A 20233-nucleotide genomic window follows, 5' to 3' on the forward strand; every position below is an offset into this window, starting at 1 on the left:
AAGAATTTAACACTCGTATTAAGTAAATGAAACGTGAAATAAAAGGAAAACACGTAATCAAAATCAAATAGTAAAATTTTAAAATGGCGACATGGCGTCTGTTTCACAATATACTTTTAACAATTTTGCCAATTTAATTTGGGTAATTACGAAAAATAGTGAATTAATCAATCTAACCTATCAGGGTATTACAGGTAGAGAAAAATAAAGCTAATTCTGCGAAAAAATTAACTCGATGGGTAGAATTTAAAAGACAGGAAAGAAACATACTACCGCTTCGAAACACCATGAACTTATAATGGCCGATCGCGTTCAAGCTTGCCCCGGAATTGCGAAAGCTACTACATGACGCACTACTGACGCGTATAAAACGCCAATAAGAAACAAAAAAGTTCGATTTCGTGGCAAAAATTCCGTAATTTAACCAATCGCATAATTAGTTTCATTCCCGTTTTACAGAATTGAATTTATGTTCGTTTTTGCTTCTTGCAAGTTCCATCGCCCGATCCAAACTCTAAAAATAACTGAATACAAGAGCGAGAGAGACAGTGAAAACTTGAAGAAGGATTATTAAAGAAGAAGATAATGATTGTAGATTGAATTACGGATGTTCTGGAAAATTAAATTATATAAAGATGAGACAAAACCCTGCTTGGGAAATAAAGCAATAAATAATAATAAAAATAGAAAATAGTTTGCCGCCCTTCCTTGAGATATAGCTTATCCAATAAAAAAATCATCAAAATCGGTTCACTATCATAGCGAAACATGCACTTAAGAAACAATACAGTCGAATTGAGAGCGAGTTAAATAAGTTATACGTAACACCTATTGATTAAAAATACATGAAAAATAATTAGAAATGATATTAAGTTTGGATAAATGATTAAACCGTTTGTTTCAGTTTAGATATGAATAACTTCTACACATTATCTTGTATGTATTATTAGGGCTTGACGCGTAACTTGATTGATTAATAAATATACAAAATAACGTATTTTACTTTCAGTAGCACCAATTCCTTCTAATTTGTTACAACAATCTATAGAAACATGCAATAAAAAGTAATTAATTACCTCTTTCTGTAAAACGTTGTTTAAAAATTGTCTATTGAAGCAAGTTACAAATGTCTAAGAAATTGAAGTTATCTGAAGATATCATTTTCTATTTTTAATTGATAATGTTACATACCAGTTCATTGTTATAAATCCTTTTTTTTAACACACTGTCTTCATTCCCAATGGAAAAAAGGCACTTTCATGCTTTCATTAGGATCATGGCTACAGCTACTTTTCTGGGCAAGTGAGGACTAGTACAACCAGTGCTCCATAATTTCGGAGTTCTTCTAATGTTCCTGTAAAATGAAATGTTATGAAAAAGTATTCATATAATCAATATAAGTTAGACTCCTGACCATTACTGTTAAATTATGTAGTTATTATTGTAATATAATTAATATAAATTTAATAACATTAACAAAATATTTATTCAATTANCGTGATATAAAAAATTCATGTTTAACACAGTATAATCTTACCCTGGAGAAACCTTATCACTTAAAAGCGAAACGTTGGTGTTTGATTATATACTTTAATTGAAGAAACCTTCACCCCATATTAAAAAATTAAAAAGAAGACTCACCCGTCATTGCTACAAAAAAAAAACTTTTTGAGCGGACACGTGTTTCGCCCACTTCATAACTGGGCATTATCAACGCAAGACAAAAAGTTTTTTGTGGTAATTAGGGTGGGTGGGTCTTCTTTTTAATTTTTTAATTCATATTTACCACAGTCTCCTCTTTCTACCTTTGCTTGTCTTATTTATCATTATAAGTAACTTTCTCTAACAGAAATCGTAAAAGAAATTCATTTACGTTAACAGTGGTAAGTGTGGTAAAATCATAAGTAATTATTTTCATAGACTATTTATGTATCGAATAAAATTAGATCATCTTATTAAAATCAAATAATTTAGTTATCTACAAATTTTCGACTCGCACTGTAAAATAGGTATCACAATTTGAATTTAAAGTACATGTGGATCTAAATAACATGGAAAATTCGATTAAAATGGAGTATATAACAATTTTAAGTTATTAAAAAAAAAATGAAAATTATTTTTAATATAATGACTAACAAAATGAATAATAAATTAAATATAAACTCAGGAGTAAGTGAATAAAACGGAACATGCAGCTTTTAATTGTTTAAAAAGCGTTGTTTATCTTTATTGCTTTATTTAGCAACTAACGTTAAAAAACTAATAAGCTGTGAACGTAAAAATTAAACATAAATCGGAGAAAAGACATACAACAGATAACTATTTTCAGGACAACTGTATACCAAGAAGAATGAATTTAATAGTTGGCTTTTTTCACACAATCTGTCAGAATAAGAAAAGTATTGATTTTCAACCATTTAAAGTAGAAACCAATCATTAGAACTCCACACTGCACGTGCTCCATAATTATAATTATAAAGTGCTCAACATGTTATTACACACTGTGTGGTATATTTATTGCTTCATACGTTGTCTCTTAAACAACAGTCATACCCTAATTCGTAATTACAATGTTCAAGAAAAAATACTGAAAATATGTTTTTTATTTCCATTTTTAACTTACTGAACACACCATATTCTTTTACCAGTGTTTTTATTAATACTTATGACTTGCTCTTGATTAGGAAAAAATATATATAAAAGGTTTATGTTACAACTGAGCTTATGACGGAACCTTCAAAAATTTTATCCCAAATATATTAATTAAAAAATTTAAAAAAAGCGTCGTGTAGGTATAAACGTACAGGTAAATAATGAACGATTTATAAAATTGGGTAAGTACGAGGTTCAAAGCATCAGAAGAATCAATAAAATATGCGCGGGTAAAGCAACGTCAGATCGATAAGATAAAGGCTTCATATGATTGGCTGAAAGAAATCAATAGAGGTAGACCAATTCTATCGATTTTTGGGAAGTCCCCTCAACCCTCATTCAGTCATTCTACGATATATTGTTCGGTGCAGGGTAGTGTTGTGCTTGTCATCTAACCTTTGTGAAATTAGAGTTCGACATAGTTTTGTTATTAAATAAAGGTAAATATTAGTATGTACATTTTCATTTATAAGATGCATTTATTAAGCATCCCCATTGAACAATGATTCTATCGATAAAAAGCCGGCTTTGGGTTTTACGTCATATACGTACATACACGGAAACGCGTACATCCGTCATTAAGTTCATAAACCTTCAACGATTGGACTACCGAATAATAATTCATTAATCACAGTAGTGTTTCACTACTTGTAATATCTGATATAATACAGCAATTCTGTAACTGTTCTTCCAAAATAATTGCCAATAAAATTACTTTTCCGGTTTACTTCATCAGCGACCACAAAAACAACCCTTTGTAATATACGGGGGCTGTTCAAAAACAAAATGTCTAAAGCCATTTAACTTTGCGACATCTATTGATATATTTTTTAAACGAATTATCTACAAACTTTTGGCCTTTTGGGGAAGTTTAAAATAGAAGTTTGATTAAAGTTTGATACATTTTGCGTTAAAAATGTAATTATTATATATGCGAACAATACAAATGTTGGAATTTATGAAAATTTTCGGTTTTGAGCCAAATACGAGGGTTNATGTACGAATAAACGAATATTAATACAGCTATATTAATATTATACTCTGTAGAAACAACAATCCTTAGCTTCTCTTTAAAGTAAAAATTTAGTAATATTCAAATTAGTTATTTTTGGATAAACAATAAATTTCCTCTCTAGCTTCACTTAAAATAAATACATCCAGTAAAATCTAGATACTGATATGAGCTACTTACCTATATTTCGTATTCCTCATATGGTATTTTCTACGAGATGATTACCATATATGGTTCTAAGTCAACTTTTAGACGAGCACTATTTACAAAAATTTTAGGTGTCAATGGCTGCCCTAACAGAAAATTACCAGCTAAAATGGCACTCTTTTGGATCCCACCTTCACTCCAGTGTAGCTTTGTCTTTAAGCAATTCAAGTTTTACCGATGTATGCCTCTCCACATTTGATGGGCATCAGATATTAGCCCATAGGTTTATTTTATCGGCTTGCAGTCAATATCTCCATCAAGTTCTGAAAATTCAATCTAAAGTTAGCACAACTCTTCCCCTATTTATAATTCTTCCACCAGAAATAAATTACAAAACTATGAAAGTCCTCATACAGTACATGTACAGCGGAGAAACGACTGTTTCAAAAGACATATTGGAAAACGTGTTAAAAGGAGGCGATTTATTAAAAGTACGAGGTCTTTGGAGACCCCCCGAAAAGGAAGAATCGGAAAAAACAAATAAAAATGAAGAAAAGAGGTCCCTTGTCCAGTATTCTATACCGGTACCAAAATTAGTGCATTTTGACAAAAAAAGTTCAGAAGTTACCCCACTACTTGTAAACACCACAAGCAATCTCCCGAAAAATGATGACGATAATACTAGAGAAAGCAAAAAGTTGCAAACTTCGGTATCTTCTGTAAAGTCTAGCGAAACCAATGATGTTGCAACGAAAACAAGAATAACATCCACAAAAGAAAATCCACGTTCAACGAAACTCCCTTCTTCAGAAATTAAAACAGTTTCGTCAGCCAAACCCAAAGATTCTTCCAAAAATTCTTCAGGAAACCTAGAATTTTTTGTTATTAAAGAAGAACCGATAGAATGGAACGATATTCAAGGAAGTGAAATGGAAATGGTAGAAGAAAATAATTTCTATGAAAATGAAATGACCATAAAACCAGAAATTATCGTAGAAGACAACAGTAACGCCAGCAAATCAGAAGAGTTATACACTCCACTCACTTGCGAATTATGTTCAGAGTCCTTTGCTCATCCAGGTGACTGGGTGAAGCATATACAAACTCATACTGACATGCTTCCTGCTAAAAGGCAAAGAAGAGGACGATCATATGTGGTAAGAAATGAAATTTCCACATTTTAAAATACATATGTAGTGACTTTAAAAAGAAACATTTTTTTTATGATTGATACAATTTTTTTTTATTTTCCAAGATATAAAAAATTTCAGGAGGATGAAAACAATTCGTTTCCTCCACTACATTGTGACCTCTGTCGTGAGTACTTTTCTACCCCTGCAGAATGGGTTCGTCACATTGAAAACAGTCACACCGAATTCGAACTTCGAATGTCCAATACAAACGACGGTAAACCCATGAAAGTAAAACCCATTCCAGATGGACACAAAATTTGCATCGCGTGTAACAAAAAATTCCCCTCACATGCTTCGATGCTTATTCATAAGAGGACTCACACAGGGGAAAAACCGTTTATGTGTGAATATTGTCAGAAAGGATTCAACGTAAAAAGCAATCTATTGAGGCACCTTCGAACACTACATGATAAAATTATCAACTCTACCGAAGTCGATCAAAAAGAAAACGTTACCTCAGATGGAGACAATGACAAAAAGTGTTCTGGTGAAAGTTCTGGAAGTGCTTAGAAATATAAGTCATAGTCTCTAATTTCAAAGACTCTGTACAAATAAGTTGAGAGTATATTTTGTCGTACTTCATACCAATTTTTAACGAATTAGTTAATGAGCCTTATCCATATGCGTCAAAATTTTACTTTAATATTAGTTATTAATAAATAACTTTTTCATTTAGAATAAAAGTTTATTTAAATATGTTTGATGGCTCCTATTCGCACCTAATTCGTTAAAGTTACACATATATGTAAATGGTTGTCCTACACAGACACGCCAAATATTCTTTCTTATTAATAACAAAAAAAAAATTATATTTAAAAAACTTTGCTCAAGGAATAGTTTTCTCATTTTAATATTTGTCGCAGACTTTAACTCCTATTTTAATAAAAATAAGTATTACTTTGTGAATTTATCAGTAAATAAATGAATTTGCTGTAAAATTTTATTTTTATTTGAAAAGTTCGCGAACACGATAATCCTTTTTTGTGAATACAATCAGCTCATTCATTTAAACATCAAATTCATTAAGAAGTACATGTTCAGCTTATAAAACACATGCTCATTATTTAAAGCTGCTTCTACTTAATACAACAGTGCAATCTCTTATTTTGCGATTTTTTCAGACGAATCAGCAAACCTCAAAATTAAACAGATTTTTAAGAATGATTTACTGGGATTTCACATCTGGGGACTGCCATTTAAAACTTGTTTTTTACATTTTCAAAAAATATTTTTATCACTTTAGCTAATGGATGTTTGGTTCATTGCCATTTATTGCATTTGTTATTATAAAATAAAATTGATCAAATAATAAACAAAAAACAATTGGTATGATCCCAAATAGGAATTTACAACAAGAATTAAATGCACCTCCACATAGATTTGAAATTGGATAACATTTGGAAGAAGAAAACTGGAAAGTCAGGGAGAGTTGTAATATGAAAATTAAAAGTTAATCGAGTTTAGAGTAAAAGGATAGACAGCTGGAATGTCAGTTACAATTAATGATAAAAGCAGCTATAAATTCTGGCTTATATACGTATATGCAAAACTCAAAGAACATTATGAAAACAGCTGTTTTACTAAACATTCAATGACTAAATATTTTTACAAAAACAATATTTTAGAAAATTTAAAACCTTTTTAATTTTTGAAGCTGGTTGTTTCGCCTCATCCCCATTTTTCTAACTCTTCGCCAGTACTCGATTGAGTTCCTATCCAATTCTTCTAATGGCGGAGGAGGTCCAGTTCTGATTGACCAAAGCCAATCTGGATATTCACTGTCTGGTTTTAATTTTACATCTTCTCCTGTTTTATATATATTAGAACCACAACAATAAGAAAGTAGTTTTTCAGGATCAGTTTCTACAGGAAGAACTTTCTTTTCCATCATAGGCCCCAATTTACCTTTCTTCTTTTTTATTGTCCCGAGCATACCTAAAATTTTTTAATTATGATTCTTCACATAAATTCGTTACTAAAACATCTACCTCCAACAACATTACTATATTGTATTTTTAAGGCGTAATTAACTGTAACTTGTAGTTTATTGATACAATTTAATAATGCCATTTCTACGATTTATTTTATGAAATATTTAGGTGGATTTAGGTTATTATTGAGTCACCGAAGTTCATACAGTCTTCAATTTACTGAAACCTATGTGAAACCGTTTCTTTTAACACCTTATTAAATGTAGTATTAGGTATAATTAACGGTCAAAACGAGGGGCAAGAGCAAAATAAGGAAAATTTAATTTCATATTAACGCTTTATGCCATTAATACTATACAATTCGCATTAAGGTAAAATGTGAATTTAGTCTTACCGAGTAACATAGTCGAACGCACTTCATTTTTCTTATTTAACATAGTGCGCATGTGACGTAAAAGTTTTAAATTTTTGGCAGTTACAATCAATCGAGAAAGTTGTGAGTTAAGGAGAAAAGGTTAATTAAAATCAGTGAAAAAGTGAGCACTGTGTTGCCTTTTGTTTTTCACTGTGGATTCATTATAATGAACAAAGATAAACTAGAAGAAATGTACAAAAATATATACTACTCGGATAAATATTGTGATGATGAATTTGAATACAGGTAAGTGTTACATTCTAGAAGCCATAGATAGTTTACAAAGCAATACTATTTTAATCCGTATTTTAGACATGTAGTTTTACCAAAAGAAATGGTTAAATTAGTTCCTAAAACTCACTTAATGTCTGAACAAGAATGGAGAGGAATTGGTGTTCAACAGAGTAAAGGATGGGTACATTATATGAGGCATGGGCCAGGTACTGTTTTTCGTTTTATTTATATTAAGAAGAAATTTGGCTAAATACTTACTGGAACTTAAAAAGCAAACAGAAAGTTAAAAATGGATATCCATCCACACCTTCAGGAAAAGAATTAATTTTTAACTTGTCATTTAACAGAATTTCATGAATTTATAAATGCAACTAAATTACTATACCTCTGGTTCCAAGTTGATGTGATTTAGAAAAGCACAATATATCAGCAATTATAACTTTGTCACAATACTTTTTGTTTTAAATTGAATAATATTCTTTGTTTTTAGAACCACACATTTTATTATTTAAGAGGCCAAAATCAATGTCACAACCAACATTGCAATCAGAAAACTAAATAGAAATTTGTCCACTTTTAGTCACTTATAATGTGGATTAATGTGGGATTACTGGTGTTGGAAATGAAAAAAGTGTACTTTTTATAACTGCAATGAGAACTTTTTTGATAGTTATTGTAAGTGTTTCCCATTACTTCTGCATACTCAAACCTATCTAGTATCTTTAAAATAATTTTATAGTTTTATAGTATAGTAAGAATGTTTTGTACTGTCTAAATAATCGCTTACTATTAAATGTTTTTATGTTTTTTAACATGTTTTATCTTTTCTATTAAAAATAAATATTGCTAACCTTTATTACTTGGAAACTGAATACAAATGAAAAATTAACCATGAATATTATGACCGCAATAGGTACTTCATAATTTAGAACATGTACAATGGCGGCTATTCACTCCACTTCACTTAATTCAACAGTATACCTCTAATAATTTATAAAAGTAGTAGCTGTGCTCAGGTTTAACCTTTTGTTATGACATTAAAATTACATGAACGCACCCATTCTATAAGTTCATTTTAAAATTTCCAATGACAGTATTTTTGTCTATGGTAAAAAACCGACACCATCTATTATCTATGATTGACGTCCTCAAATTTGCATCTGCTTGACCACGTTTTCTTTTGCATTATTAGCAGAATTAAATTAAGGTTTGTATATTTCTGATTTATTATAAATAACCTTTAAGCTAAGAATTAATTTTAACTTTAAGAGATGGGTCGTGTTCGTACCAAAACAGTAAAAAAAGCATCCAAAGTGATCATTGAAAAGTACTACACCCGACTAACCTTAGATTTTCACACTAACAAAAGAATATGCGAAGAAATTGCTATTATTCCCACAAAACCCCTCAGGAATAAAATTGCTGGTTTCGTTACCCATTTAATGAAACGTCTTCGACATTCCCAAGTAAGGGGAATTTCAATTAAACTACAAGAAGAAGAACGTGAAAGGAGGGACAACTATGTTCCTGAAGTATCTGCTTTGGAACATGACATTATCGAAGTTGATCCTGAAACTAAAGAGATGTTGAAAATGTTGGAATTCAACAACATCAGTGGACTTCAGCTCACACAGCCAACAACAAATACATTAAACAGGCGTGCATAAAATGTTTGACATTATTTAATAAAGCATCATTTTTGAGTCATGTTTGATTTATAATCTTCATTTTTAATTGTTTAATTAGTAGCTATAGAATTAATTTTATTAAGCTGCTTAAGATTACATAAATTTTTCAACATTTCTTTATGTCTCTACTTGAAACTATGTTTTGTCTGAGAAATGCTTTATTACTTTTGATTTAGTTGTATAGCAAGTCAACTTACATTTTATTATATTTTCTTTCAAATATTATATATACGTATACTAAGGAGGTGCAACTTATTGGTACAAATCACAGACATCAAAAAAGCCACCATTTATCATTATTTTCGACTACTTCAGATTGAATTGTCTGTTTTCGCTGAAATTAATAAAAACAATTGAGTTATTAAAGCTTCGTGAATTATTACATTCTATGAAATTAAAATATTTTTTTTAATTGTTCAGAAAATTTTGAATAACTTCAAAACGATGATCTTTAATTACAGTGAATGATAGCTAATTAAAAGAAAAAGATGAAAAACAGAAAAAAAATATGTTCGATTCAAAATAAAAAATGTATATACATTTGCAATTTTAAGTACATGTGATCCTTGTGTACTAATTAAAACCTTACGAAGATAAATAACTTACTTTTGTGGTAAGTATATCAACAATATTATCCAAAATATTATGCATTCTTGAAAATAAGGAAGTTCCGCTAAAGTTGAAAATATCCAGAAAACTTTCTTCAGTTTCTGGTATTTCTGGTTCTGATGATTCTTCATAAAAGCAATTTTCTATAAATTCTAGTAACGGAGTGGGATCCAATAATAAAAAAACTCCAATTATTAACGTTACTATAATTAATGCAGTTACATATCCAATAAGAAATTTTGAGATATCAAGTTTAGTTTTTTCTGAAAGAAATAAAATTACATATAATGGTATCAACACATAATATGGATAAAATTTCAGTGCCTGTTTGTAATATTGAAATAATTTTATTTTATGCTCATATGGTTACTTGTATCCTATTAAGACACGAATGACCCTTACAGCACTTGTCTGTCTGACTATATAAGTCAATATTCGAAACTGAACCAATTTCGTTGGGACTTTAAAAACATGCAGAGCTTCTTTTAATAAATGGTCTAGATTATTTTCTTCTTTCTTTTTTTTTATGTAGTTGTGCGGTAAAAGCTATTAATAATATTTACCGAAAGGTATGGTCAAGTTATTAATCTTTTCTGTAATTTTCGCAAAAAATATGGGTTGAATATCGGTGACTTCAGTAACATCATCAAATACATATGTACTAGCATCATTATCATTTTCGCTGATAGAGTGACGGCATCTTGGGCAAATCTTTGTATCAAGCTTTTCCACCTTTTGTAAAGACTTTCTGGTTGTAAAAGATGATATTGATGACTTTGCTCTCATTAAGGGTGGTTTAAGAGTTTTATCTAAATTCTTGGGATCATTCCAATAAGAATCTTTACTACAACATTTAAGAAGTATATAGATATCGATATTTTAAAAGTATGAAAACCTTACGTATACAGCTTTTCTCCACTGCCGTTGTTTATTAAAAAGTTTTCAAATGGGGGGTTCTTCGTTTCATAGGCAACTACATTTTCAGTCATTGTACCTTTTTCATTAACGTGCACATTTTCATCCATTTCAGTGTGAGTACTGTTTGATATTAGAAAATCACAAATGTTTTCATTTTCTTTACCCATTATTTGCTTCCTATATCAAAAAAAAAAAAAAATGCACATAGGCATACGAAAATTTTTCCACACATTTCCTGAACTGCGTTTGATAAAAAAATTAATATGAAATTATCAGAGCATTTGTTGAATAGCTCAACTAGCTTAAAACAATTTCTTACATTGCATAAAAAGCAGGGCTGTTTGAAAAATTTTGCATTGATCTGGGTCGATGATGAACTTTAATATGAGTTGGTTTAATTGCAGAAATCGATTGAGAATTTGTCACTTTTTTGTTAGGAGATCGAGACCTACAATTGATAACATTTTTAAGATATCCACTTAATGTTTAAAATTAACGCAACAACCTTCTGAAACGTGGATCGAGAGTCCTAGATCGAAACTTGTGTTTCTTTTCTTCTAATGTTTTTTGTACAGGAGGCAAGTTCTGATTTTTACCTAAGCTTTTTAATGCATTTATGTGTCTGCATAAGTGAAAATAACATTTAAATAAAAAACAGAGGTTCCTTTAATATCATAAATTTTACCTTTGTTCCATTTTTTCTTGGTCATAATCTCCTAGAACATTCTGTTTAACTTCAAGGGCTGTATGAGATACTGATTTAAGTGAAGGAGACCTAAGTAAAATTTTCGACATTCATAAATTTAAATTTTAAAACTCTCAATTACAGTACCTTTCCTCTCTCTTCAGTCTGATGCTGTTATTTTTTGAAGCTTCAGTTATGTTACTATTTCTCAAATCAAGTACATCATCTTTCACTAAAAACAGTAGAATAATAACTTTTGGAATTGAAAAGTATGGGTTTATCTCACCAACGACTGGTAATTTAATTTCGCTCATCTCAAAATTTCAATAAAAAAAACCACTTATTAAAATCTTCAATCTTGAACATCAACGTTATTTTCAATAGCGTCAATAAAACTTGCATCAAAAATGTCAAAGTCATTAATCTTGTTTTTTCATAGCTTTCTTAAACACCTATTTATTTTTTATCTCCTAAAGGATTGTAACATAAAAAAAATTATAAATTAGGTATTAATTGAAAGATGTTCTCCACAATCTAAAAAATACAATGACAGAATTAAATAGTATACAACATATAAAAAAATACAAAATAGAATATATCTTTTGAACACTAAATTAACATTTAATAAAGAGTAAATGTCTTAAAGTACATTTATCTACATATTCATTTAAAGAAGACATCGATAATATATTACAGGTAAGTTAGAATTAACATTATGCAAACATTAAAGGAACTTCACAATAAATACATTTAGATATAAAAATCTAAAATGCTACATATAAAAATCTAAAATGCTACTTACGGTAGGACAATTTAAATCAAATTTAATACGAATATACAATTCCATCTTTTTGTGCTAAGAAAATATTTATCACTGAAATACAATAAATCCACTTATTAGAATAGAAGATGTATGTGTATATTTAATCACAATTTTATCATTAACTTTACCTACTTAATAACTAAACAAAGCTTAAATCAGTTTATACGTTTTAAATATCTAAACATAGCATATTCTGCGTTAAGTTAAATATATTACATATTTTTTAACAGACACATGAGAAAATTACAGTAATACTGTTAATAACAATGATGGGTCATCAAAAGCAAATCACTATATACTCTCAATTATACTACTTTTCATATCGCGTCCATCGTCTATAAAAATTGTGGTCTTTAACTGTCTCTCTGAATGATAATTATTGCCAAAAGAAAATATGATTAAAATATCAATAAACATGTTTTAGAATGATTAATAGTTTTTAAATAAATGAAAGTTATAAAACTAATAAACTGGAAAAATTAGGGCATCCAGAGATACAGACACTGCCAGGTATGTATCCTTAAAACAACCAAAATGAAAAAAATATCTATTAATGATTGCCCATTTTTTTTTAATTATTGTCAGTCAATTCAGGCACATTACGATGTTTCTGTAATTCCCTGAATTGGAAAAGCGTTTAAAATCTCAACCTCCGCAATGATTTGCAATTCAATTTGCCCATCATTACATTACAAGTTCATTTAAAAAATATAATTACTATTTACGCTTCATGTTCACTATTAATACTTATAAGAGCTTCAGTTTGTTCAGAATTTTGATCTGAAATTCTACTCCTGGAAATAAAAAAATTAAATTATATTAATACATGAACATCGAGTACTACGTTTTTTCAGTATTTATTATAAAAAGAGTTGAATGAAACATAATTTTGAAATGTGCTTTGCCATAGATGTGCACAAAACAAAAGTCATTTGTACATGTTGACGTTAAGGCAGGTAAAGCAGGTAAAAACATAACTGTATTTGCAATATTTCAGAATAAATGCAATTAAAAAGAAATAAACATTTTGTTCTCAACTATCAAAGGGTTACTTCAATATTAGTTTCTTATTTAGATTTATAATGTATCTGAGTAGAAGAAAGTAGCAACTTAGAATGTCGACAAGTATGTTATTTTTTACCACCTACCGAACTATTGTGAGGTTAGTAAAGACGCTAGAATAGGCACGACGTAGAGCATTTAACACTGGGTCCCAATTCTCGTATTGAATAAGTACTACAATCGAAACTACAGCTAGCACCATCGACGCACTCCCAGAATAGAATAAATAAGGATAGGTCAGTTTATCATATAAAAAATCCGTCAACATTGTCAACGGATGAATTAAACTTAACATCATTATCGCCAAAAGAGGAGAAGTGAGGAAAGCACCCCTGAAAAACATATAAACATACGAATAAAAAAAGTTTTTCCTATTTCTACTAAAAAGGATTACCATATCCACAAAACTTCTGAAATCACTGTCCCAATGAATCCGTTTAAAAGAATGTGAGACCATTGATGCTTTGTGGGCCATTCGATGCGCTCACAATCATTTAAATTGAGAAACAGCATGATAGGCCACAATACAAATAAATTTATAAGACCAATAAAACCTAAAAATTAAAAAATAATGTTATTTTATCAAGTAAACACTAAAACAATTTTGTAAGACATTTTTAAGAAAAAAATAAGCAGTTATCCTTACCAAAAAATAAGGGAATGTCAATTTTATCTTCATGATCAATCTTACGCCTTAAAAATACAGCATAGGACGCAATAAAGAGCGCATGAAGAAATACTAGGAGCGCTCCTTGCGTGAGAATAGGAGATTCTATGTTTGATTTTGAAAATATTACAAATCCCTTTAAATGAAAACATAAAATGCATTTGGTAATACATCTCTAACGAAAATAAGCCACTACCTACCAGTCCTAAGATACTTATAAACACAGCCATTAGTTTTGACAGTGTGAATTTATCTGTTTGATTAGCAGGTAAAAAATCACACAAAGCCAGAGTAAAAATACTTGATGTTGAAGACAAAAAGTTTACAAGTTCAATGGGTACCATTTTTAAAGCTAATGCATGACTATAATTTCCTATAAACCACTTTAAAAAAATACAATTAATGGAGATATGGAAGTAAGCAAAATAAAAGTAATAAGTAATCTCAGATTTTAAGAATCGTCTTCAACTTTTGTTAAGCTTAGGTTCATAATATTGTGTATTTTACATTATCAAGCTAGTGTTAAAATAATTTGACATTTACTTTTCTCAATTTTAATAATTAATGAATGCTTTATCAAAAGTAATATCAATATTATACAATATTAACTGAAAACTGTTCCTTAAAAAAATTATAATGATGTTTATTAAATAGTTCACTATAAACATTGAATTAAACTATAAAAACACATTTCTAAAAATGATGGAATATGAAATTTATGAAATTACTACACCACAAGTCTATTCATATCCCATTTCAAATCATAACATAAAAGTAACTGAATTTATATATTGCCTATGTTAAAAAAAATAAATTTTAGGCAGCTTGTATTTACTAATCTGGCAAAAATTATACTTGAATGTTCATAAAACTAACACAAATACTAATTTTAATCAGAATACATACCAATAAACCAGCAACAAAAGCAAGTTTAATAACTTTATATATTGGTAAATTGTATGTTATTTTTCCATGTTCTGCTTTTGCACTGGCATGATAAGGTAATCTTGCCATCATTGCTTCAGCAGCTTCCAATTCAGACATTTGTCTCACCTCTGCTAATTTGTTAAAACGAACTGATTTTGTACATGTATCATCACTTTCTGTGCCTGAACTTTTATCTATGTTATCTCTATCAGATATCTTTACAGGAACATATACTGGATTACTCTACAATATAACTTTTTATTATTTTTTTAAATAATTTATAAAAAGCAGAATAACATACCAAACTAGAATGGCTATCATGATAAAAATTGTCATCCTCTAGGTTGTTATCAATTATCTAAAACAAAATGTTGCCAGAAGAAAAATAGAGTAAATATTATGTTTCACACTAAACCATATAATTTCGAGGACTGCTGCAATAATCCCTCCATGATGGCCAAAGACAGAACCCCAACAAATAAATGCTAAACATACAGGAATGTATGTAAGTGATAAAGAATGGCTTATCATATGCTTCATTGTTATTCATATACTGAAAAAATATAATGTAGTAAAATGCTGGAGTCAAATCAAATGTTTAGCAAATACATTTACCTTTGAAAGCTGGCCTAATGAAACGCAAATAATATCCACCAGAAGCAATATAAAAAACCCTAAAATAAGACGTTGAGTTTTAGTTAAAAACGATGTTATACAAACGTTATCCATATTCAGCTATGAAAATTGAGCAAACATAAAAAACATCCATTAGGTAAAAAAATATACAAAAAATGTTTGATTGTTATATGAAAATTGATCAAGTTGTAATGTTAGGTTAAGTTACAAAACTTTTTTGTAATAACTATACTACCGTAGATCTATAACGAAATTACATAATTATACAGGTGGAATGGAGACACTATCAACCACTTTGATGTCAAACACACAGAAAATTACATAACTGTCAAAATGCATTAACTTTTTTAAATGCACATTGTAAATAGTTAACAAGTATTAACAATTTGTTTAATTACCGATTATTTGAAATATTAAAATCCTCATAAGTTTAAACATATTTTAATTATGAATGCCTTATTATTCCATAACTGCAACTTAAGAAACTTTGGAAGGTTAGGTATAAAGTACCTCTTTTTTTTTAATGGGAAGTATATAATTTAAATTTCAGATTAAAATCAGTGCTGAGCCCCTATAGAACTAAAAATTCAAATCTATTGCATTTCAAGAGACATTGTACAAATACCAGTACAAATTCATCTAAATGTTTGGACTCCACAAAAGGTGCTTCATTAATCCAAAAAATTGGCATTGGACTATCAATATCTGGAGGCCTCTTTAGTTTTTCGTTATACAATAATAATGTAGTTCTGTGCAAATCAAGAATTAGTCAAAATAGATTGGCAGGTTACAGGACTATGAGTGATAAAGATGCCAAATTTGACTGGCAAAAGTTTTGGTCCTATTTGGAGCCACATACATGGTATTTACTTGCTGCGATTCTCGTAAGTATTTTTTACATTGAAAATAATCGTGTTTATAAATTAACCTTGTAGGGAACCCTTATAGTGGCAATTTTAAATATTCAAATTCCTAGAATGATGGGTGAAGTTATCAATGTGGTAGCAAAGTATTCTAATGATTTAGCTGGTCATAATAAATTCTTTCAAGATATGAAAATACCTGCTTTTAAATTAATTATAATGTATATTGCTCAGGTAAATTTTAAATTTAGACACACGCATTTTGATATGTTCAACTTTATTTTGTAGTCTACATTCACATTCTTTTATATATTCATGCTCTCCAAAATTGGTGAAAATGTTGCATTGAAAATGAGGACTGATTTATTTAATTCAATTTTAAAACAAGATATTGCATTCTTTGATGAGCAAAGAACAGGAGAATTAGTTAATAGGTATTTTTATATGATAATATTGTTTCTCAATAATGATAAGACTTTATTTTCAGACTAACAGCTGATATTCAGGATTTTAAAAGTAGTTTTAAACAAATTATTTCTGGAGGATTAAGGGCAGTGACTCAAATACTGGGCTGTGCTGCTTCATTAATTATCATTTCTCCTCATATGACATTCATTACTTTGCTTTGTGTACCATCGGTTATTGCTGCAGGAACCTTTATTGGATCAAAGTTAAGAAATACTTCAAGAACAGCACAAAATCAGGTAACTTTGTTCAGTTTTATTCATAAATAAAAACATGACATTATGTTGATTTTTTATCAAAGCTTATGAATATTGCAGATAGAAAAAGCAACTGCAATTGCTGATGAAGCAATTAGTAATATTCGTACAGTGAGGGCATTTGCTATGGAAGACCAGGAAAATGAATTATTCAGAAAAGAAGCAGAAACTGCAATGGTCTATAATGAACAGCTCGGTTTTGGTATTGGTCTCTTTCAAGCCGGCACAAACCTTTTTTTAAATGGGTAAAATGTAACTTTGCTTCAGAGTAATAATTTCAAATTAACTTAAAACATTTTAGTATGGTTTTATCAACCCTTTATATGGGTGGTTATTTGTTATCAACAAATCAATTAAGTGCTGGAGACCTGATGGCTTATTTAATGGCAACTCAAACAATTCAACGCTCTCTTGCACAAATTTCCCTTTTGTTTGGATCGGTTATTAGAGGATTATCGGCAGGTAGTCGAGTTTTTCAGGTAATTATGCATAATGAATAGATAATTATTACTGCCCTTTCTAAAATAATAATTCATAGCTGTATTGCAAAAAACTTTTTAGAATTGTTGAAAACGAATTTTCATTATTAATAAAAATAACGTGGGTATGTTCTATTTTTCAGTATATCAATTTGGAACCAAATATGCGTCTTCGCGGAGGCGTTGTTTTGCCAACTGAGGAAATAAAGGGAGAAATACAATTTAAAAATGTTACATTTTCATATCCAACGCGTCCCGATCAGGTTGATTTTTTATAATCTTATGAAATTAATTTTAAAATTTCCATTATTTGCCTTTCTAGAAAATTCTTCACAAATTCAATCTTATGATATCGTCTGGGAAAACAGTGGCCATTGTAGGTTCTTCTGGTAATGGGAAATCTACAATTGTTGCACTTTTAGAAAGGTAAATGTTTCGAGCCAGTAACTTTTTTAATTGAATTAATACTGTTGATTTTTTTGTTCTTTTCATTTCATAAATTCTACATTTTCGAATTTTTGTAACAGCTGCTTTGACTTATCTTTATTATTTTAAGATATTTAATTTTTTTTAGATTTTATGACACTGATGGAGGTATCATTACCTTAGATGGACATGACTTAAAATCTCTCGATCCTTCTTGGTTAAGAGGTAATGTATTAGGATTAATAAGTCAAGAACCTGTTCTTTTTGGGACTACAATATTAGAAAATATTCGCTATGGAAAACCGGATGCTTCAGATGAGCAAGTAAATGTTTATATTATATTAAATGTTAAATTTTATTGTAACACAATTTTCTATTAGCTTTTCTGTGTTAGGTTGAAGAAGCTGCAAAACTAGCGAACGCTCACAACTTCATTAAAGGATTTCCAGACGCTTATAACACTATTGTTGGTGAAAGAGGCATCGCTTTATCGGGAGGTCAGAAACAAAGAGTTGCAATTGCTCGAGCTCTCTTGAAAAATCCGTCGGTTCTTTTACTTGATGAAGCAACCAGGTATATTTTCTTTTTTAATTATGCTCATTAGTTATTATAAATAACGCATTTCTAATTAAATTTATCTTGCTTTATTAAAAGCACTATTAGTAAATAAGGAAAAGTAAACTATACAAAACATGTCCTTTTCATAAACGCTTAGAATTTTATGATTATTAAAAGCAAATAATTTTCAGTGCATTAGATACTGAATCAGAAAAAGTAGTGCAAACTGCTTTAGAACAAGCTGCCAAAGGAAGAACAGTACTTGTTATAGCACATCGCTTATCCACTATTCAAAATGCAGATATAATAGTAGTTTTACACAAAGGTCGAATTGTAGAGGTAATATATAATTTACTTGTTTTTAAATTATGGTTTTTGCATTAATTGCTACTTACACATATTTTCAGATGGGAACTCATGAAGAATTGAAGAATTTGAAAGGATACTACTGGGCATTGAACTTCCAACAGCATGAAGACCCTCCTGCTGGTTGATAATATTTCTTTATGGGTACTGTACCTGTTAATTAAATAATTGAATAAAATTGACGAAGTATCTTATTAGACCTAACAGAATTATGTTTGCCATGCATCACAAAATTATAATACCTATATTGTATACGCATATATAATAATAAAACTTTAAAAATAATTTAGCTTACAATAACTTCCACTAAATCATGTTTATAAACTTAGATAAGGTGAAAATAAAAGTAACAGATACACAATGTACTAAATACCATTAGGCATTATACAAATTAAGAATGTTTAAAAACTATAAACAAATAAGGAAACAACTTTCTAAGATTACATTTACTTTCCTTAATATTGTTACTTACTAATTCGTTGTGATAATGACACAATGGAAAAAGGCACTTATACCTCCAGGTGCTGCTGCATCCTGAAGTGAAAGAGAACTCATACAATTAATTTAGATATACCTAATTAGTTAACCCAGCAAAAAGTGTGCATAAAAAAAAATTACCAAAAAAAGGTTACAGTAATGCCCTTTTTCCTATTTATAGCATGTATTCTCACCTTAATCGTCTGCAAAATCATCCAAGGTAAAGAGCCATTTCACATTTTACCAACAAATGAAGTCCAGCAAGAAGAATATCTTAGTAAGCGATTTGTTTTTCTCAATCAGTCAATCTGCAAGAATCCGACAGGAAAAATGAAATAACTACACTACTGAATAAGTAAAACATGAAATAAAATTACTTATTTATATAAAATTGAATTATTATACTTAATTATTTTTGGTTAGTTGATAACATAGATAACATGTATGATGTTTTCATTTTCAGATTTGTATACATTCTGTTATCTACGAGCATACTACCACAGATAAGAAAAATCACACATGAATTACACTTTAAAAAATAATTAGTTTAACTTCTATTTCTATATAAAATTATGCAAAATATCGGCAGACACGTTATGTTTATTTGTAAAAAATAAATTATTCTTTATGATATTGGCTAAATTGTGCCACTACTTATCAGGAATGAATGGATACCCACTGATACTCTTTAATAACAAAGTTAGATGTGTTGGGGAATCTATGGTCTCAATTTTATTTAAGAA

At 29.4% G+C, this 20233-nt stretch overlaps 7 protein-coding genes across 12 annotated transcripts in view; 5 read left to right on the forward strand and 2 right to left on the reverse strand.

Annotated features, from left to right (window-relative positions):
• Positions 1 to 1740: 1740 nt before the first annotated feature.
• Positions 1741 to 5857, forward strand: LOC108735501 (zinc finger and BTB domain-containing protein 17). Its single transcript, XM_018467484.1, has 3 exons — positions 1741 to 3092; positions 3943 to 4968; positions 5083 to 5857. The coding sequence occupies exons 2-3, from the start codon at positions 3949 to 3951 to the stop codon at positions 5512 to 5514; spliced, it is 1452 nt and encodes a 483-aa protein (XP_018322986.1). The 5' UTR covers positions 1741 to 3092; positions 3943 to 3948; the 3' UTR covers positions 5515 to 5857.
• On the reverse strand, positions 4050 to 7144 carry LOC108735504 (39S ribosomal protein L54, mitochondrial). Its single transcript, XM_018467489.2, has 3 exons — positions 6993 to 7144; positions 6642 to 6939; positions 4050 to 4134 (listed from the first exon to the last, which is right to left on the reverse strand). Exons 1-3 carry the CDS (start codon positions 7072 to 7074, stop codon positions 4128 to 4130), a joined length of 387 nt encoding a protein of 128 aa, XP_018322991.1. The 5' UTR covers positions 7075 to 7144; the 3' UTR covers positions 4050 to 4127.
• A 241-nt stretch (positions 7145 to 7385) lies between these two features.
• On the forward strand, positions 7386 to 8396 carry LOC108735505 (cyclin-dependent kinases regulatory subunit). Its single transcript, XM_018467490.1, has 3 exons — positions 7386 to 7596; positions 7663 to 7790; positions 8075 to 8396. Exons 1-3 carry the CDS (start codon positions 7517 to 7519, stop codon positions 8140 to 8142), a joined length of 276 nt encoding a protein of 91 aa, XP_018322992.1. The 5' UTR covers positions 7386 to 7516; the 3' UTR covers positions 8143 to 8396.
• A 283-nt stretch (positions 8397 to 8679) lies between these two features.
• LOC108735503 (40S ribosomal protein S17) lies at positions 8680 to 9287 on the forward strand. Its single transcript, XM_018467488.2, has 2 exons — positions 8680 to 8791; positions 8854 to 9287. The coding sequence occupies exon 2, from the start codon at positions 8856 to 8858 to the stop codon at positions 9249 to 9251; it is 396 nt and encodes a 131-aa protein (XP_018322990.1). The 5' UTR covers positions 8680 to 8791; positions 8854 to 8855; the 3' UTR covers positions 9252 to 9287.
• Positions 9288 to 9412: 125 nt separating this feature from the next.
• LOC108735493 (solute carrier family 35 member F5) lies at positions 9413 to 19910 on the reverse strand. 6 transcript variants are annotated; one of them, XM_025979932.1, is made up of 21 exons: positions 19896 to 19910; positions 19685 to 19798; positions 19486 to 19547; positions 19043 to 19166; positions 15579 to 15637; positions 15379 to 15516; positions 15265 to 15321; positions 14943 to 15206; positions 14237 to 14419; positions 14016 to 14172; positions 13764 to 13923; positions 13456 to 13701; positions 11771 to 13101; positions 11632 to 11716; positions 11485 to 11574; positions 11305 to 11421; positions 11119 to 11247; positions 10782 to 10976; positions 10445 to 10725; positions 9879 to 10144; positions 9413 to 9606 (listed from the first exon to the last, which is right to left on the reverse strand). In XM_025979932.1, the coding sequence occupies exons 4-13, from the start codon at positions 19101 to 19103 to the stop codon at positions 13029 to 13031; spliced, it is 1398 nt and encodes a 465-aa protein (XP_025835717.1). In that variant the 5' UTR covers positions 19104 to 19166; positions 19486 to 19547; positions 19685 to 19798; positions 19896 to 19910; the 3' UTR covers positions 9413 to 9606; positions 9879 to 10144; positions 10445 to 10725; positions 10782 to 10976; positions 11119 to 11247; positions 11305 to 11421; positions 11485 to 11574; positions 11632 to 11716; positions 11771 to 13028. The 6 variants fall into 6 exon arrangements, with proteins under 6 accessions (XP_025835717.1, XP_025835719.1, XP_025835716.1 ...); XM_025979934.1 differs by lacking the exon at positions 19896 to 19910 and having other exon boundaries at positions 10445 to 10720; positions 19685 to 19888; XM_025979931.1 differs by lacking the exon at positions 19896 to 19910 and having other exon boundaries at positions 19685 to 19888.
• Positions 15879 to 19298, forward strand: LOC108735455 (ATP-binding cassette sub-family B member 8, mitochondrial). The gene is made up of 13 exons (XM_025979929.1): positions 15879 to 16093; positions 16150 to 16483; positions 16535 to 16696; positions 16751 to 16896; positions 16950 to 17166; positions 17245 to 17429; positions 17486 to 17663; positions 17807 to 17926; positions 17986 to 18089; positions 18238 to 18412; positions 18484 to 18662; positions 18839 to 18986; positions 19055 to 19298. Exons 1-13 carry the CDS (start codon positions 16047 to 16049, stop codon positions 19139 to 19141), a joined length of 2082 nt encoding a protein of 693 aa, XP_025835714.1. The 5' UTR covers positions 15879 to 16046; the 3' UTR covers positions 19142 to 19298.
• Positions 19741 to 20233, forward strand: part of LOC112906170 (lipid A export ATP-binding/permease protein MsbA-like) — a 4376-nt gene continuing 3883 nt past the window's right edge. The window contains exon 1 of the mRNA XM_025979921.1: positions 19741 to 19767. Coding sequence (XP_025835706.1) covers positions 19741 to 19767 — 27 coding nt within the window. The remainder of the gene's footprint in view (positions 19768 to 20233) is intronic.

Source organism: Agrilus planipennis, unplaced genomic scaffold, assembly GCF_000699045.2.
Source record: "Agrilus planipennis isolate EAB-ADULT unplaced genomic scaffold, Apla_2.0 scaffold91, whole genome shotgun sequence".
Lineage (NCBI taxonomy): Eukaryota > Metazoa > Arthropoda > Insecta > Coleoptera > Buprestidae > Agrilus > Agrilus planipennis.

Excerpts from the sequence above, each read along its gene's own strand:
- LOC108735501 (XM_018467484.1), top strand. The coding sequence starts at position 3,949 with ATGGCTGCCCTAACAGAAAATTACCAGCTAAAATGGCACTCTTTTGGA. Across the intron at positions 4,969-5,082 it reads GAAGAGGACGATCATATGTG|GAGGATGAAAACAATTCGTT; the intron begins GTAAGAAATGAA and ends AAAAAATTTCAG.
- LOC108735504 (XM_018467489.2), bottom strand. The coding sequence starts at position 7,074 with ATGGCATTATTAAATTGTATCAATAAACTACAAGTTACAGTTAATTAC. Across the intron at positions 6,940-6,992 it reads ATATAGTAATGTTGTTGGAG|GTATGCTCGGGACAATAAAA; the intron begins GTAGATGTTTTA and ends AAAAAATTTTAG.
- LOC108735505 (XM_018467490.1), top strand. The coding sequence starts at position 7,517 with ATGAACAAAGATAAACTAGAAGAAATGTACAAAAATATATACTACTCG. Across the intron at positions 7,597-7,662 it reads GATGATGAATTTGAATACAG|ACATGTAGTTTTACCAAAAG; the intron begins GTAAGTGTTACA and ends TCCGTATTTTAG. Across the intron at positions 7,791-8,074 it reads TTATATGAGGCATGGGCCAG|AACCACACATTTTATTATTT; the intron begins GTACTGTTTTTC and ends CTTTGTTTTTAG.
- LOC108735503 (XM_018467488.2), top strand. The coding sequence starts at position 8,856 with ATGGGTCGTGTTCGTACCAAAACAGTAAAAAAAGCATCCAAAGTGATC.
- LOC108735455 (XM_025979929.1), top strand. The coding sequence starts at position 16,047 with ATGAATGCCTTATTATTCCATAACTGCAACTTAAGAAACTTTGGAAG. Across the intron at positions 17,167-17,244 it reads CAAGAACAGCACAAAATCAG|ATAGAAAAAGCAACTGCAAT; the intron begins GTAACTTTGTTC and ends TGAATATTGCAG. Across the intron at positions 18,987-19,054 it reads ACAAAGGTCGAATTGTAGAG|ATGGGAACTCATGAAGAATT; the intron begins GTAATATATAAT and ends ACATATTTTCAG.
- LOC108735493 (XM_025979932.1), bottom strand. The coding sequence starts at position 19,103 with ATGCCCAGTAGTATCCTTTCAAATTCTTCAATTCTTCATGAGTTCCCA. Across the intron at positions 14,173-14,236 it reads TTATAAGTATCTTAGGACTG|GGATTTGTAATATTTTCAAA; the intron begins GTAGGTAGTGGC and ends TTTCATTTAAAG. Across the intron at positions 13,924-14,015 it reads TGACATTCCCTTATTTTTTG|GTTTTATTGGTCTTATAAAT; the intron begins GTAAGGATAACT and ends TTTAATTTTTAG.